The 13010-nt window shown below is 42.1% G+C and overlaps 3 protein-coding genes across 4 annotated transcripts in view; 2 read left to right on the forward strand and 1 right to left on the reverse strand.

Moving 5' to 3' along the window:
• The window catches only part of LOC131776306 (uncharacterized), a 174881-nt gene that overhangs the window by 28543 nt on the left and 133328 nt on the right, over positions 1–13010 (reverse strand). The window lies entirely within an intron of this gene.
• LOC136280820 (uncharacterized) overlaps positions 1–13010 on the forward strand; it is a 40350-nt gene that overhangs the window by 16864 nt on the left and 10476 nt on the right. The gene's annotated exons all lie outside the window — the stretch shown is intronic.
• On the forward strand, positions 25–8485 carry LOC136281113 (tetratricopeptide repeat protein 28-like). The gene is made up of 7 exons (XM_066167319.1): positions 25–30; positions 426–1190; positions 1278–2870; positions 3231–3498; positions 3736–4008; positions 6529–8329; positions 8432–8485. The coding sequence occupies exons 1-7, from the start codon at positions 25–27 to the stop codon at positions 8466–8468; spliced, it is 4743 nt and encodes a 1580-aa protein (XP_066023416.1). The 3' UTR covers positions 8469–8485.

The following is a 13010-nucleotide window of genomic DNA, read 5'->3' on the forward strand; positions in this document are numbered from 1 at the left end:
AATACAATATCAACCAGATAAGTGATGAGAGTAAAGAAAAATATATTAATTTTTCGATAATTGGTTGATCGAATACCGAAATCTTTGAGCTTATACTATAAGAATTGTATGGTTGACAGTAAGGAGAATTACAAATTTGATCTGGGAGTTAAAGGGTTAATTCCCAGAGTTTGAGCTGAATGCCCCTCATTTTTGTCTTCAGACGAGCATTACCATGACAACCGAAACTAAACCAATAAATGCGCTGTAGAGCTAGTTTAAACTCTCAAATGACTTGAAATCAAATCTCTAAAAAAAACCCCACGTTCGAATTATCATTCCAGTCTTAAGGTTCTATCTGATACTCTCATTGTTTTTTTAAAATACAAATATCCACTGCATTTCGCAAATCTGCTCATGATTTATCTACCCTTGACACGTTTAAGACTGAAAATAACAACAAACTTCTGCTTCAATTACTAAGGAAGACTAATGCTGAACTAATAGTCATAGCAAAGAGTTCTTTCCATCTCGGTAACACTTATCAAGGCCTAAGAAAATTTAAAGCAGCTATCAAGTACCATAAGCGTCAACTAGAAATTGCTTCAGAAGTGGGAGATAAGCCCGAAGAGGGAAGAAACTATTGCAGTCTCGGCAACGCTTATCAAAGCCTAGGACAGTTCGAAACAGCCATCCAGTACCATCAACGTCATCTAGAAATTGCTAAGGAAGTGGGAGACAAGGCTGGAGAGGGATTCAGTTATTGGAATCTCGGCATTGCTTATCACAGTCTAGGACAGTTCAAAACAGCCACCCAGTACCATCAACGTCATCTAGAAATTGCTAAAGAAGTGGGAGAAAAGGCTGGAGAGGGATTCAGCCATGGCAATCTCGGCAAAACTTATTGCAGTCTAGGACAGTTTAAACCAGCCATCCAGTACCATCAACGTCATCTTCTAATTGCTAAAGAAGTGGGTGACAAGATCAAAGAAGAATTCAGTCATTACAACCTCGGCAACGCTTATCACAGTCAAGGACAGTTCAAAACAGCCATCCAGTACCATCAACGTCATCTAGAAATTGCCAAAGAAGTGGCAGACATGGCCAGAGAGGGAAAACGTTATTGCAATCTCGGCATTGCTTATCCCAGTCTAGGACAGTTCAAAACAGCCATCCAGTACCATCAACGTCACCTAGAAATTGCTAAGGAAGTGGGAGACAAGGCCAAAGAGGGAAAAAGTTATGGCAATCTCGGTAACGCTTATCGCAGTCTAGGACAATTTAAAACAGCCATCCAGTTCCATCAACGTCATCTAGAAATTGTTAAAGAGGTGGGAGACAAGGCCGGAGAGGGATTCAGTAATTTCAATCTCGGCAACGCTTATGACAGTTTAGGACAATTCAAAACAGCCATCCAGCACCATCAACGTCATCTAGAAATTGCTAAAGAAGTGGAAGACAAGGCCGGAGAGGGAAAAAGTTATTGCCATCTCGGAAACGCTTATCGAAGTCTAGGACATTTCAAAACAGCCATCCAGTACCATCAACGTCATCTAAACATTGTTAAAGAGGTGGGAGACAAGGCCGGAGAGGGAAAAAGTTATTGCAATCTCGGCAACGCTTATCACAGTCTAGGACAGTTTAAAACAGCCATCCAGTACCATCAACGTCATCTAAAAATTGCTAAAGAGGTGGGAGACAAGGCCGGAGTGGGAAAAAGTTATGGCAATCTCGGCAACGCTTTTCGCAGTCTAGGACAGTTCAAAACAGCTATCCAGTACCATCAACGTCATCTAGAAATTGCTGAAGAGGTGGGAGACAAGGCCGGAGAGGGAAAAAGTTATTGCAATCTGGGCAACGCTTATGATAGTCTAGGACAGTTCAAAACAGCCATCCAGTACCATCACCGTCATTTGAAAATTGCTAAAGAAGTGGGAGACAACGCCGGAGAGGGAAAAAGTTATTGCAATCTCGGCAACGCTTATCAAGGTCTAGGACAGTTCAAAACAGCCATCCAGCATCATCAACGTCATTTAAAACTTGCTAAAGAAGTGGGAGACAAGGCCGGAGAAGGAAAAAGTTATTGCAATCTCGGCAACGCTTATCACAGTCTAGGACAGTTCAAAACAGCCATCCAGTACCATGAACGTCATCTAGAAATTGCTAAAGAGGTGGGGGACAAGGCCGGAGAGGGAAAGAGTTATTGCAATCTCGGCAACGCTTATCGCAGTCAAGGACAGTTCAAAACAGCCATCCAGTACCATCAACGTCATCTAAAAATTGCTAAAGAGGTGGGAGACAAGGCCGGAGAAGGAAAAAGTTATTGCAGTCTCGGCAACGCTTATCAAGGTCTAGGACAGTTCAAAACAGCCATCCAGTACCATCAACGTCATCTAGAAATTGCTAAAGAAGTGGCAGACAATGCCGGAGAGGGAAAAAGTTATAGCAATCTGGGCAACGCTTATCAAGGTCTAAGACAGTTCAAAACAGCCATCCAGTACCATCAACGTCATCTAGAAATAGCTAAAGAGGTGGGAGACAAGGCTGGAGAGGGAAAGAGTTATGGCAATCTCGGCAACGCTTATGACTGCCTTGGACAGTTCAAAACAGCCATCCAGTACCATCAACGTCATCTAGAAATTGCTAAAGAGGTGGGAGACAAGGCTGGAGAGGGGAAAAGTTATGGCAATCTCGGCAACGCTTATCAAGGTCTAGGACAGTTCAAAAGAGCCATCAACTACCATGAACGTCATTTAGAAATTGCCAAAGAGGTGGGAGAGAAGGCCGGAGAAGGAAAAGGTTATGGTAATCTCGGCAACGCTTATCACAGTCTAGGACAGTTCAAAACAGCCATCCAGTACCATCAACGTCATCTAGAAATTTCTAAAGAGGTGGGAGAGAAGGCTGGAGAGGGAAGAAGTTATTGCAATCTCGGCAACGCTTATCACAGTCTAGGACAGTTTAAAACAGCCATCCAGTACCAACAATGTCATCTAGATATTGCTAAAGAGGTGGGAGACAAAGCCGGAGTGGTATTCAGCCATGGCAATCTCGGGAACGCTTATCAAGGTCTAGGGCTGTTCAAAACAGCCATCCAGTACCATCAACGTAGTCTAGAAATTGCTAAAGAGGTGGGGGAAAAGGCCGAAGAGGGTAAAAGTTATGACAATCTCGGCAACGCTTATTGCAGTCTAGGACATTTCAAAACAGCCATCAAGTACCATCAACGTCATCTAGAAATTGCTAAAGAGGTGGGAGACAAGGCCGGAGAGGGAAAAAGTTATGGCAGTCTAGGCAACGCTTATCAAAGTCTAGGACAGTTCAAAACAGCCATCCAGTACCATCAACGTCATCTAGAAATTGCTAAAGAAGTGGGGGAAAAGGCCGGAGAGGGTAAAAGTCATGACAATCTCGGCAACGCTTATTGCAGTCTAGGACAGTTCAAAACAGCCATCCAGTACCATCAACGTCATCTAGAATTTGGTAAAGAGGTGGGAGACAAGGCCGGAGAGGGAAAAAGTTATGGCAGTCTTGGCAACGCTTACCAAGGTCTAGGACAGTTCAAAACAGCCATCCAGTACCATCAACGTCATCTAGAAATTGCTAAAGAAATGGGAGACAAGGCCGGAGAGGGAAAAGGTTATGGCAGTCTTGGCAACGCTTATCAAGGTCTAGGAGAGATCAAAACAGCCATACAGTACCATCAACGTCATCTGAAGATTGCTAAAGAGATGAGGCTGAGGGCTGAAGAGGGAGAAAGTTATGGCAGTCTTGGCAACGCTTATCAAAGTCTAGGACAGTTCAAAACAGCCATCCAGTACCATCAACGTCATCTAGAAATTGCTAAAGAAGTGGAAGACAAGGTTGGAGAGGGAAAAGGTTATGGCGGTCTCGGCAACGCTTATGGCAGTCTAGGACAGTTTAAAACAGCCATCCAGTACCATCAACGTCATCTAGAAATTGCTAAAGAAGTGGGAGACAAGGCTGGAGAGGGGAGAAGTTATTGCAATCTCGGCAACGCTTATCACAGTCTAGGACAGTTTAAAACAGCCATCCAGTACCATCAATGTCATCTAGAAATTGCTAAAGAGGTGGGAGACAAGGCCGGAGAGGGATTCAGCCATGGCAATCTCGGGAACGCTTATCAAAGGCTAGGGCTGTTCAAAACAGCCATCCAGTACCATGAACGTCATCTGGAAATTGCTAAAGAAGTTGGGGAAAAGGCTGGAGAGGGTAAAAGTCATGACAATCTCGGCAACGCTTATTGCAGTCTAGGACAGTTCAAAACAGCCACCCAGTACCATCAACGTCATCTAGAAATTGCTGAAGAAGTGGGAGACAAGGCCGGAGAGGGAAAAAGTTTTGGCGGTCTCGGCAACGCTTATCAAGGTCTAGGACAGTTCAAAACAGCCATCCAGTACCATCAACGTCATCTAGAAATTGCTAAAGAAGTGGGAGACAAGGCGGGAGAGGGAAAAAGTTTTGGCGGTCTCGGCAACGCTTATCAAGGTCTAGGACAGTTCAAAACAGCCATCCAGTACCATCAACGTCATCTGGAACTAGCTAAACAAATGAACGACAAGGCCGGAGAGGGAAAAAGTTATGGCAGTTTCGGAAACGCTTATCGCAGTCTAGGACAGTTCAAAACAGCCATCGACTACCATCAACGTCATCTAGAAATTGCTATAGAAGTGGGAGACAAGGCTGGAAAGGGATTCAGTTGTGGCAGTCTCGGAAACGCTTATCAAGGTCTTGGACAGTTCAAAACAGCCATCCAGTACCATCAACGTCATCTAGAAATTGCTGAAGAAGTGGGAGACAAGGCCGGAGAGGGAAAAAGTTATGGTGGTCTTGGCAACGCATATGAAGGTCTAGGACAGTTCAAAACAGCCATCCAGTACCATCAACGTCATCTAGAAATTGCTAAAGAAGTGGGAGACAAGGCTGGAAAGGGATTCAGTTGTGGCAGTCTCGGCAACGCTTATCAAGGTCTTGGACAGTTCAAAACAGCCATCCAGTACCATCAACGTCATCTAGAAATTACAAAAGAGGTGGGAGATATGGCCGGAGAGGGAAAAAGTTTTGGCGGTCTCGGCAACGCTTATCAAGGTCTAGGACAGTTCAAAACAGCCATCCAGTACCATCAACGTCATTTAGAAATTGCTAAAGAGGTGGGAGACAAGGCCGGAGAGGGAAAAAGTTTTGGCGGTCTCGGCAACGCTTATCAAGGTCTAGGACAGTTCAAAACAGCCATCCAGTACCATCAACGTCATCTAGAAATTGCTAAAGAGGTGGGAGACAAGGCCGGAGAGGGATTCAGTCATGGCAGTCTCGGCAACGCTTATCAAGGTCTAGGACAGTTCAAAAGAGCCATCCAGTACCATCAACGTCATCTAGAAATTGCTAGAGAAGTGGGAGACGAGGTCGGAGAGGGCAAAAGTTTTGGCGGTCTCGGCAACGCTTATGAAGGTCTAGGAGAGTTCAAAACAGCCATCCAGTACCATCAACGTCATCTAGAAATTGCTAAAGAGGTGGAAGACAAGGCTGGAGAGGGATTCAGTCATGGCAGTCTAGGCAACGCTTATCAAGGTCTTGGACAGTTCAGAACAGCCATCCGGTACCATCAACGTCATCTAGAAATCGCTAAAGAGGTGGGAGACAAGGCCGGAGAGGTAAAAAGTTTTGGCGGTCTCGGCAACGCTTATTGCAGTCTAGGACATTTCAAAACAGCCATCCAGTACCATCAACGTCATCTAGAAATTGCTAAAGAGGTGGGAGACAAGGCCGGAGAGGGAAAAAGTTATGGCAGTCTAGGCAACGCTTATTAAGGTCTAGGACAGTTCAAAACAGCCATCCAGTACCATCATCGTCATCTAGAAATTGCTAGAGAAGTGGGAGACGAGGTCGGAGAGGGCAAAAGTTTTGGCGGTCTCGGCAACGCTTATGAAGGTCTAGGAGAGTTCAAAACAGCCATCCAGTACCATCAACGTCATCTAGAAATTGCTAAAGAGGTGGGAGACAAGGCTGGAGAGGGATTCAGTCATGGCAGTCTAGGCAACGCTTATCAAGGTCTTGGACAGTTCAGAACAGCCATCCGGTACCATCAACGTCATCTAGAAATTGCTAAAGAGGTGGGAGATATGGCCGGAGAGGGAAAAAGTTTTGGCGGTCTCGGCAACGCTTATCACAGTCTAGGAGAGTTCAAAACAGCCATCCAGTACCACCAACGTCATCTAGAAATTGCTAAAGAGGTGGGAGACAAGGCTGGAGAGGGATTCAGTCATGGCAGTCTCGGCAACGCTCATCAAGGTCTTGGACAGTTCAAAACAGCCATCCAGTACCATCTACGTCATCTAGAAATTGCTAAAGAGGTGGGAGATATGGCCGGAGAGGGAAAAAGTTTTGGCGGTCTCGGCAACGCTTATCACAGTCTAGGACAGTTCAAAACAGCCATCCAGTACCACCAACGTCATCTAGAAATTGCTAAAGAGGTGGGAGACAAGGCTGGAGAGGGATTCAGTCATGGCAGTCTCGGCAACGCTCATCAAGGTCTTGGACAGTTCAAAACAGCCATCCAGTACCATCTACGTCATCTAGAAATTGCTAAAGAGGTGGGAGATATGGCCGGAGAGGGAAAAAGTTTTGGCGGTCTCGGCAACGCTTATCAAGGTCTAGGACAGTTCAAAAGAGCCACCCAGTACCTTGAACGTCATCTAGAAATTGCTAAAGAAGTGGGAGACAAGGCCGGTGAGGGATTGAGTTATGGCAGTCTCGGCAACGCTTATCAAGGTCTAGGACAGTTCAAAGCAGCCATTCAGTACCATCAACGTCATCTGGAAATTGCTAAGGAAGTGGGAGACAAGACTGGAGAGGCGTGTGCATTAAGTTCTGTTGGTATCATTTATGAGTGCCTAGGAAAACTACAGAAGGCCTTTCGCTGCTATCGCTCGAGTGTACTGTTGTATAATGATATCAGGGCCAGTCTTCAACTTAACGATCAGTGGAAAATTAGTTTTCGTAATCAGCACCAAAGTGCATACGAAGGCTTGTGGTGTGTAATAATCAAGCAAGGTAAAAATGAAAAGGCTCTTCTTGCCGCAGAAGAAGGACGTGCTCAAGCTCTGAGAGATCTCATGGACACAAAATATTACCCTGGATGTTCTTCAATGCACAGAGATTCGTGTGTTTCTCTGAATCTTGTTCCGTTAGACACGATTTTTATAGCTGTGAGGGGACCGTGCCTTTACTTCTGGATTTTCAGCAATGATGGCATAAAAGTGAGAAAAGTACACATCAACAATTATAAGTATGGGTCTGAATTGGAAGTTTTCATTAAGTTACTGAACAAATTTGCTCTTAAGGAGATCGGTGCAAGAGATACTGTTGCAATCAAATATCCTCCATTTGATTTGTCGACAGAAGAGGAATTGGCCAATGGTATGATCCGAGTTGATGTGAGGCATTCCCAATCAAGTGCTTTAAAGAAGCTGCATGACATCATCGTTTCTCCTATTGCTGATCTGATCGAAGGCAACGACGAGATCACATTCGTTCCTGAGGGGCCATTTTGCCTTGTACCTTTTGCAGCGTTGCAGGGCTCTAATTCGTCATATCTAAGTGATTCTTTCAGAATTCGTGTGCTTCCCTCTCTGACGACGTTGCAACAAATTCATGATTGTCCAGCTGACTTTCACGCGAAGACTGGTGCATTGCTTGTCGGTGACCCATGTTTCAAACATCTCATCTATGAGGGAACACTTTTGGTGCAACTTCCAGGAGCAAAGAAAGAAGTGGAGATGATCGGACGTATCCTCAATGTCTCCCCTCTCACTAGAGAAATGGCAACAAAAGATGAAGTGTTAAAACGAATATCATCAGTGGCCTTAGTTCACATAGCAGCGCACGGCAAAATGGAAACTGGAGAAGTTATCCTGGCACCAAACGCCACAAGAGAAAACCCTCAGCCGCAAGAGAAAGACTATCTACTGACGATGAAAGATGTCATAGAGACTGGGTTGCGAGCACGTCTGGTTGTACTTAGCTGCTGTCACACTGCTCGTGGGGAGGTCATGGCTGAGGGTGTGGTCGGCATGGCGCGTGCACTTTTAGGTGCCGGTGCTAGATCTGTTGTGGTAACCTTGTGGAGGATTAGCGACGAGGGGACCCTGGAGTTCATGACTTTCTTCTACGATGCACTTGCCAAAGGCAAGAAGGCAAGTGAAGCTCTCAATCAGGCCATGAAGTGTATGAAAGAAATTGAAAAGTTCAAGGAGGTGATTTACTGGGCACCATTTGTACTCATTGGTGATGACGTCAAACTAGATTTCAAGGATATTGGAAGCCGAAACAAGTAAATATTCTGTTTATACATTCTATTCAATACAAAGTTACCTTAAATCATCATTATAGCTTATGCATGAGCAGTGATACTTGCGTGTTATTTTCCTTTCAGTTGGCTTACGAATTTAGTTTTTGCTCCTGCAAATTGAGATGCAGTACAATCAAGTGGACACGTTTACGATGATGACATTCTTGTCAGGAAACATAGTAGGAGTAAAAAAGCAAATTTCTTTTTAAACAATGCTGTTGTGCAATGTATCGTTTCCGCATGTGCTAGGAAATATTTCATGAAAACTCAACTATCCTCCCTAAACTTAGCTTTTTTTATTTTTCAGTTAAGGCAGTGAGCATTTGAATCCCAGAGTGTTTTCGGATACCTGCAAACGCTGATATTTGAACCAGAAAACAGTAAGCTACTTATGAATCTTTCTCAAGAGTCTTCTTTTCAAAGCAAGAAGAACAAAAAGACGGCCAAAGTCAAGTTTAACAAGAGAACGGATTTCCTTTGATTCAAAAGTTGACTTTTCAATTTTTGCTTGACTGAACTGCTCTTTAGAGCTTAATCTTTGATGTTCTGCTGAAACTACTGTTTTTTTTTTCCATATGATGTCTTGAAATTATCACGACTAGTTATGTAAAAAGTTAATTTTTAATCTAAGTATTACTTACTAGGCCAATTTGGGCGTTGCATTTACGTCGAAGTTGAAACGTCTTGGAAACGTTTCCCACCGTTTTTTTTTAGATTTTTTCTCAATCGGTTTCTTTCTCATGAGTGATGTAAAGCTGTTATAGCCATGTGCATGTGTGGAGAATTTCTATGGAAATTGGAGAATAACTAGTTGTCCGATTGCTCGATTGTCTTAGTTTATATTAGATGGAAATTGTGATTAACTTTTGGAGGATTTGTACCCAGTCATTGGTACTTAAAGTTAGTTTCTGCCGATCAGAATTTGGTTTATCTGGACTTAAAATGACAGATTTTGGCCGTAATGGCCAGGATTTAGTCTTGGTATCAGTTAATTTTCTGAGATTTCTCCTTTAAGTGGCGATCTCTCTAAGAGCATCCAGGGCATTTCGCATCGGAACAAAGTTTTCCCTCAAACTTTGCCCAATAATCTATCTTTGGATGGAAAGTGTGCGCTGTTATCGCCGGTTACACCAAATAAAATCATGTAGTTTGGGGCTGGAATATTCATACAGGTTAAATAGCATAAGCTGTCAGAACTCAAATATGAAATAACAGAAGCTAATTTCTTAAAAAAGAGATTACCATTAAAAGGTTGACTGAACGCCAATCAAATTATGATATTCGATACGTTGTTGTTGAAGTCTTTTGACACAAGATAGTAAAAATTTGTCAAATTTGGGCCTTTTAAAATGTTGAGTATCAATCAGTGTGGTCTTAAAGCTCTGTCCTATTATATTTTCAACTTAAAATGGTTAAAATCTAAGATTTATTGCGCTACTTATATAAAACGGTCGGAGAACTAATTTGCATAATCGGCTGTCACGGTAGCAAAATAGCTAAAAGTTTGAAGTCACCACGGCGAAGAAAATTAATAAGTGCAAGATGTTTTTATATTTTTCTGCTGCCAAACATCTTATTAGAAGAAATCAAGCTGAGTTTTCAATGGTCAGGTCTGGACTTGAGCAATATCAACCAAGAAAGAAAGAGTACTTTTGACCAATTTCAGAAAGCTGTCTAACGAGTGTCTCTGAATAAGCGAATATCAAAATTGAAGTGCTTTTTTTAAAACTTACATATCATAAAGTTTAAGAACACAAAAGATCTTTTGCTGCATGCGGTGTGATACGAGGACCAGGCTTTTTAACTTTAATTTTCGATGTCACAAGCGTTCAAAAAAGGGCCTTTTGCAGCTTTGACTATTGAGAGCTCTAAAAATTTTATTTTAACGTATTTCCAGAAACCAATGTGGTTTTATTTACTTGCTACAAAGGATAGATTATTAGGCAAAGTTTGAGGGAAAACTTTGTTCCGATGCGAAATGCCCTGGACCGCTCTCACAGAGATCGCCACTTAATTTTGAATGCGATTAATTGTGTTATTTTTTACAAGAAGAACGATGCATTTTAAGTATATTGCGTAATCTAATCTCCAAAGGCAAAACGAGAAGTTTTATTTTATAATTTTAGTTACTTGCCTACAAAGCATTGAAGGAAGCTCAGAACGAGCTGGAAAGTTGGAACCAAACGATTTTATTTAGTTTCTCGGATTAGATTGTTTACTTATTATATCAGTGCAATAAACTAACATTTGAATGTCAAACAGTGATTAACTTTTCGAGGATTTGTACCCAGATTGGTACTTAAAGTTAGTTTCTGCCGATCAGAATTTGATTTATCTGGAGTTAAATGACAGATTTTAGTCGTAATGGCCAGGATTTAGTCTTGGTATTAGTTAATTTTCTGAGATTTCTCCTTTAATTTTAAAGGCGATAAATTGTATTTTTTTTACAAGCAGAACGATGCATTTTAAGTATATTGTTGAAACTAATCGTCCAAAGGCAAAACGATAAGTTTTATTTTATAATTTTAGTTATGGCTTACAAAGAATTGAAGGAAGCTCAAAGCGAGCTGGAAATTTGGAACCAAATGATTTTATTTAGTTTCTCCGATTAGATTGTTTACTTATTATCTAAGTACAATAAACTAACATTTGAATGTCAAACAATGAAACAAGTCGCTTGGTATTTTGTTAGAATGGAAGTGGAAATCAATAACAAAGGAAGGAAAATTTCTGCATCAACTTGCATAAGCCATTTCTTGTCGTTTGAAGTAGTATTCGCTTAATAACTTTTGGCCATTTCTTTGAATAAGTTTACTGAATGAGAGATAAACTTCGATATTTTCTGACTCTATAACTGCTAATTTCGATCATTGGCAACCTTTTCTCAGGATGTCACACGACGCACTTTAGCACGTTATGTGACAGATCATGATGTTTTGACACATCTTTTCGTTTGGAGTAGAGAGCGCAACTATGTCTTATTCGCTCAACCTCTTCCCATTTCCTTGGATAGAGTTATTAAATGAGATATAAACTTCGATATTTTCAGATTTTATATCTGCCAGTTTCATTGGCAGCCGTTCCTCAGGATGTCACGCGACGCGTTTTTTTAGCATGTAAAGCGACATGATGTTCACTCATATATCGTTGAAGAGGCAAGAAAAAAGAAATTACCTTTCATTTTGGGAAAGGTGCTTTATTCTGTTTATAGAAAGAGTCCTCATCATGGGAGGTACCCTCGGTGTGGTTCCTCGAGTGAAGAAAATATTGATGTTTTCTTTTTCCACGATTGCAAACTTAACTAAAACAGCCTGTTACAAAAAACCGAAACTTTCTTCAAACTGAGGATGGCCAACGGAGGAGAACTTTTCACGGCTAACTGCTAAAGTTGTGGCCATTTTTCTGCTACGGTTAACCCAGACTAACACAAAACAACACATTGTAGGAGGGAAATATTTTTAAGGTCAATTTTTTTTTCTACAACTAAGGGTTCAAATTTGTCAATATTTACGCCTAACAGCTAGTTTTTTGACCGATATACGGCTACCGGTTAACCCCATGGAGACCCTCGACTGGGTGACATGCAAGATGTGAAATAAAAACGGTTTTGGAAGGTGGCAACTCGAATATAGAGTGCTGGCTTTTGAGGAGTGAGGAAAACCGGAAAAAACAAGCCATGGAAAAATCTTGAAGGTAAGGATCAACCTGGTAGAGACGGTCATAGAGAGAGCGTTGTCGCTACGCAATACTCTTAAGTTCCAACTGAGATGCTTAATGAAGTAAACGTGAGATATTCACCGATGTGAAGGCGAGCAAGGATAAATTTCCTTCCCCCTTTACCGGATCCGAAAAGTCAGTAAGCCCTGATATTTTGACTTCACCCCAGATCTAAAAAACTGCGACAACTTAGATGTTTTAATAGGAGTTCGCTGCTGACGATAGCATATATTACAATCGTTTACGAAAAAGAGCCATGGGGAGGGGGGAGGGGTGGGTCAAGGTTCCCTTTATCCACCCGGGCTGGGAGTGTGAATAGCTACGTGTTTTCAAGGGTAGCATCACAGGTGGGGTTCTCAAGAATCTTAGAGCTACGATTTTAGAAGGTAAAGATAAGATTTTCCTGAAGAATTGCTGGACTTAATAGGCTTCTTTCGTCTGCTTAGACTTTCTCTTCGTGCTCCAGAGCCCTACTCCATCTACCCATCTTACATCTTAGTGCTTTTTGCGTGGGCTGTTGGTTTGGTGTTTATCGCCTGCGCGAGTATCAACCCAGGAATCGGCTTTCCAACTCTACCTTGAAAAGAAACATTTACACTCGTAGCGGTTTTTAGTATATACCACATTGGTGAATAGAGCTCTTCACGTCGGCTGGTCGGCTAATTCGGAATGAATAGTCGAACCTGTATTAAGCGGTTGACTGTTAAATTCGCGAATTTTGTGGTCATCCTTGACTCAGTCCCATCGGCCTGTTCGGGTTGTGCGGGACGGTCACTTAGGGCGGAACCACTCGAATAAAACGACGAATTGTCTCCGAAGTAAAATTTATTCCATGTTTGTCTCCTAAAATAAATGTTAGTATTTAGAGTTCAAATGTCCTCAACGCATTGCAGATTATCTTTCTTCTTAGGACCATTGTATCTGACAAATATTATGCAAGAAAATT

Source organism: Pocillopora verrucosa, chromosome 5, assembly GCF_036669915.1.
Source record: "Pocillopora verrucosa isolate sample1 chromosome 5, ASM3666991v2, whole genome shotgun sequence".
Classification (NCBI taxonomy): domain Eukaryota; kingdom Metazoa; phylum Cnidaria; class Anthozoa; order Scleractinia; family Pocilloporidae; genus Pocillopora; species Pocillopora verrucosa.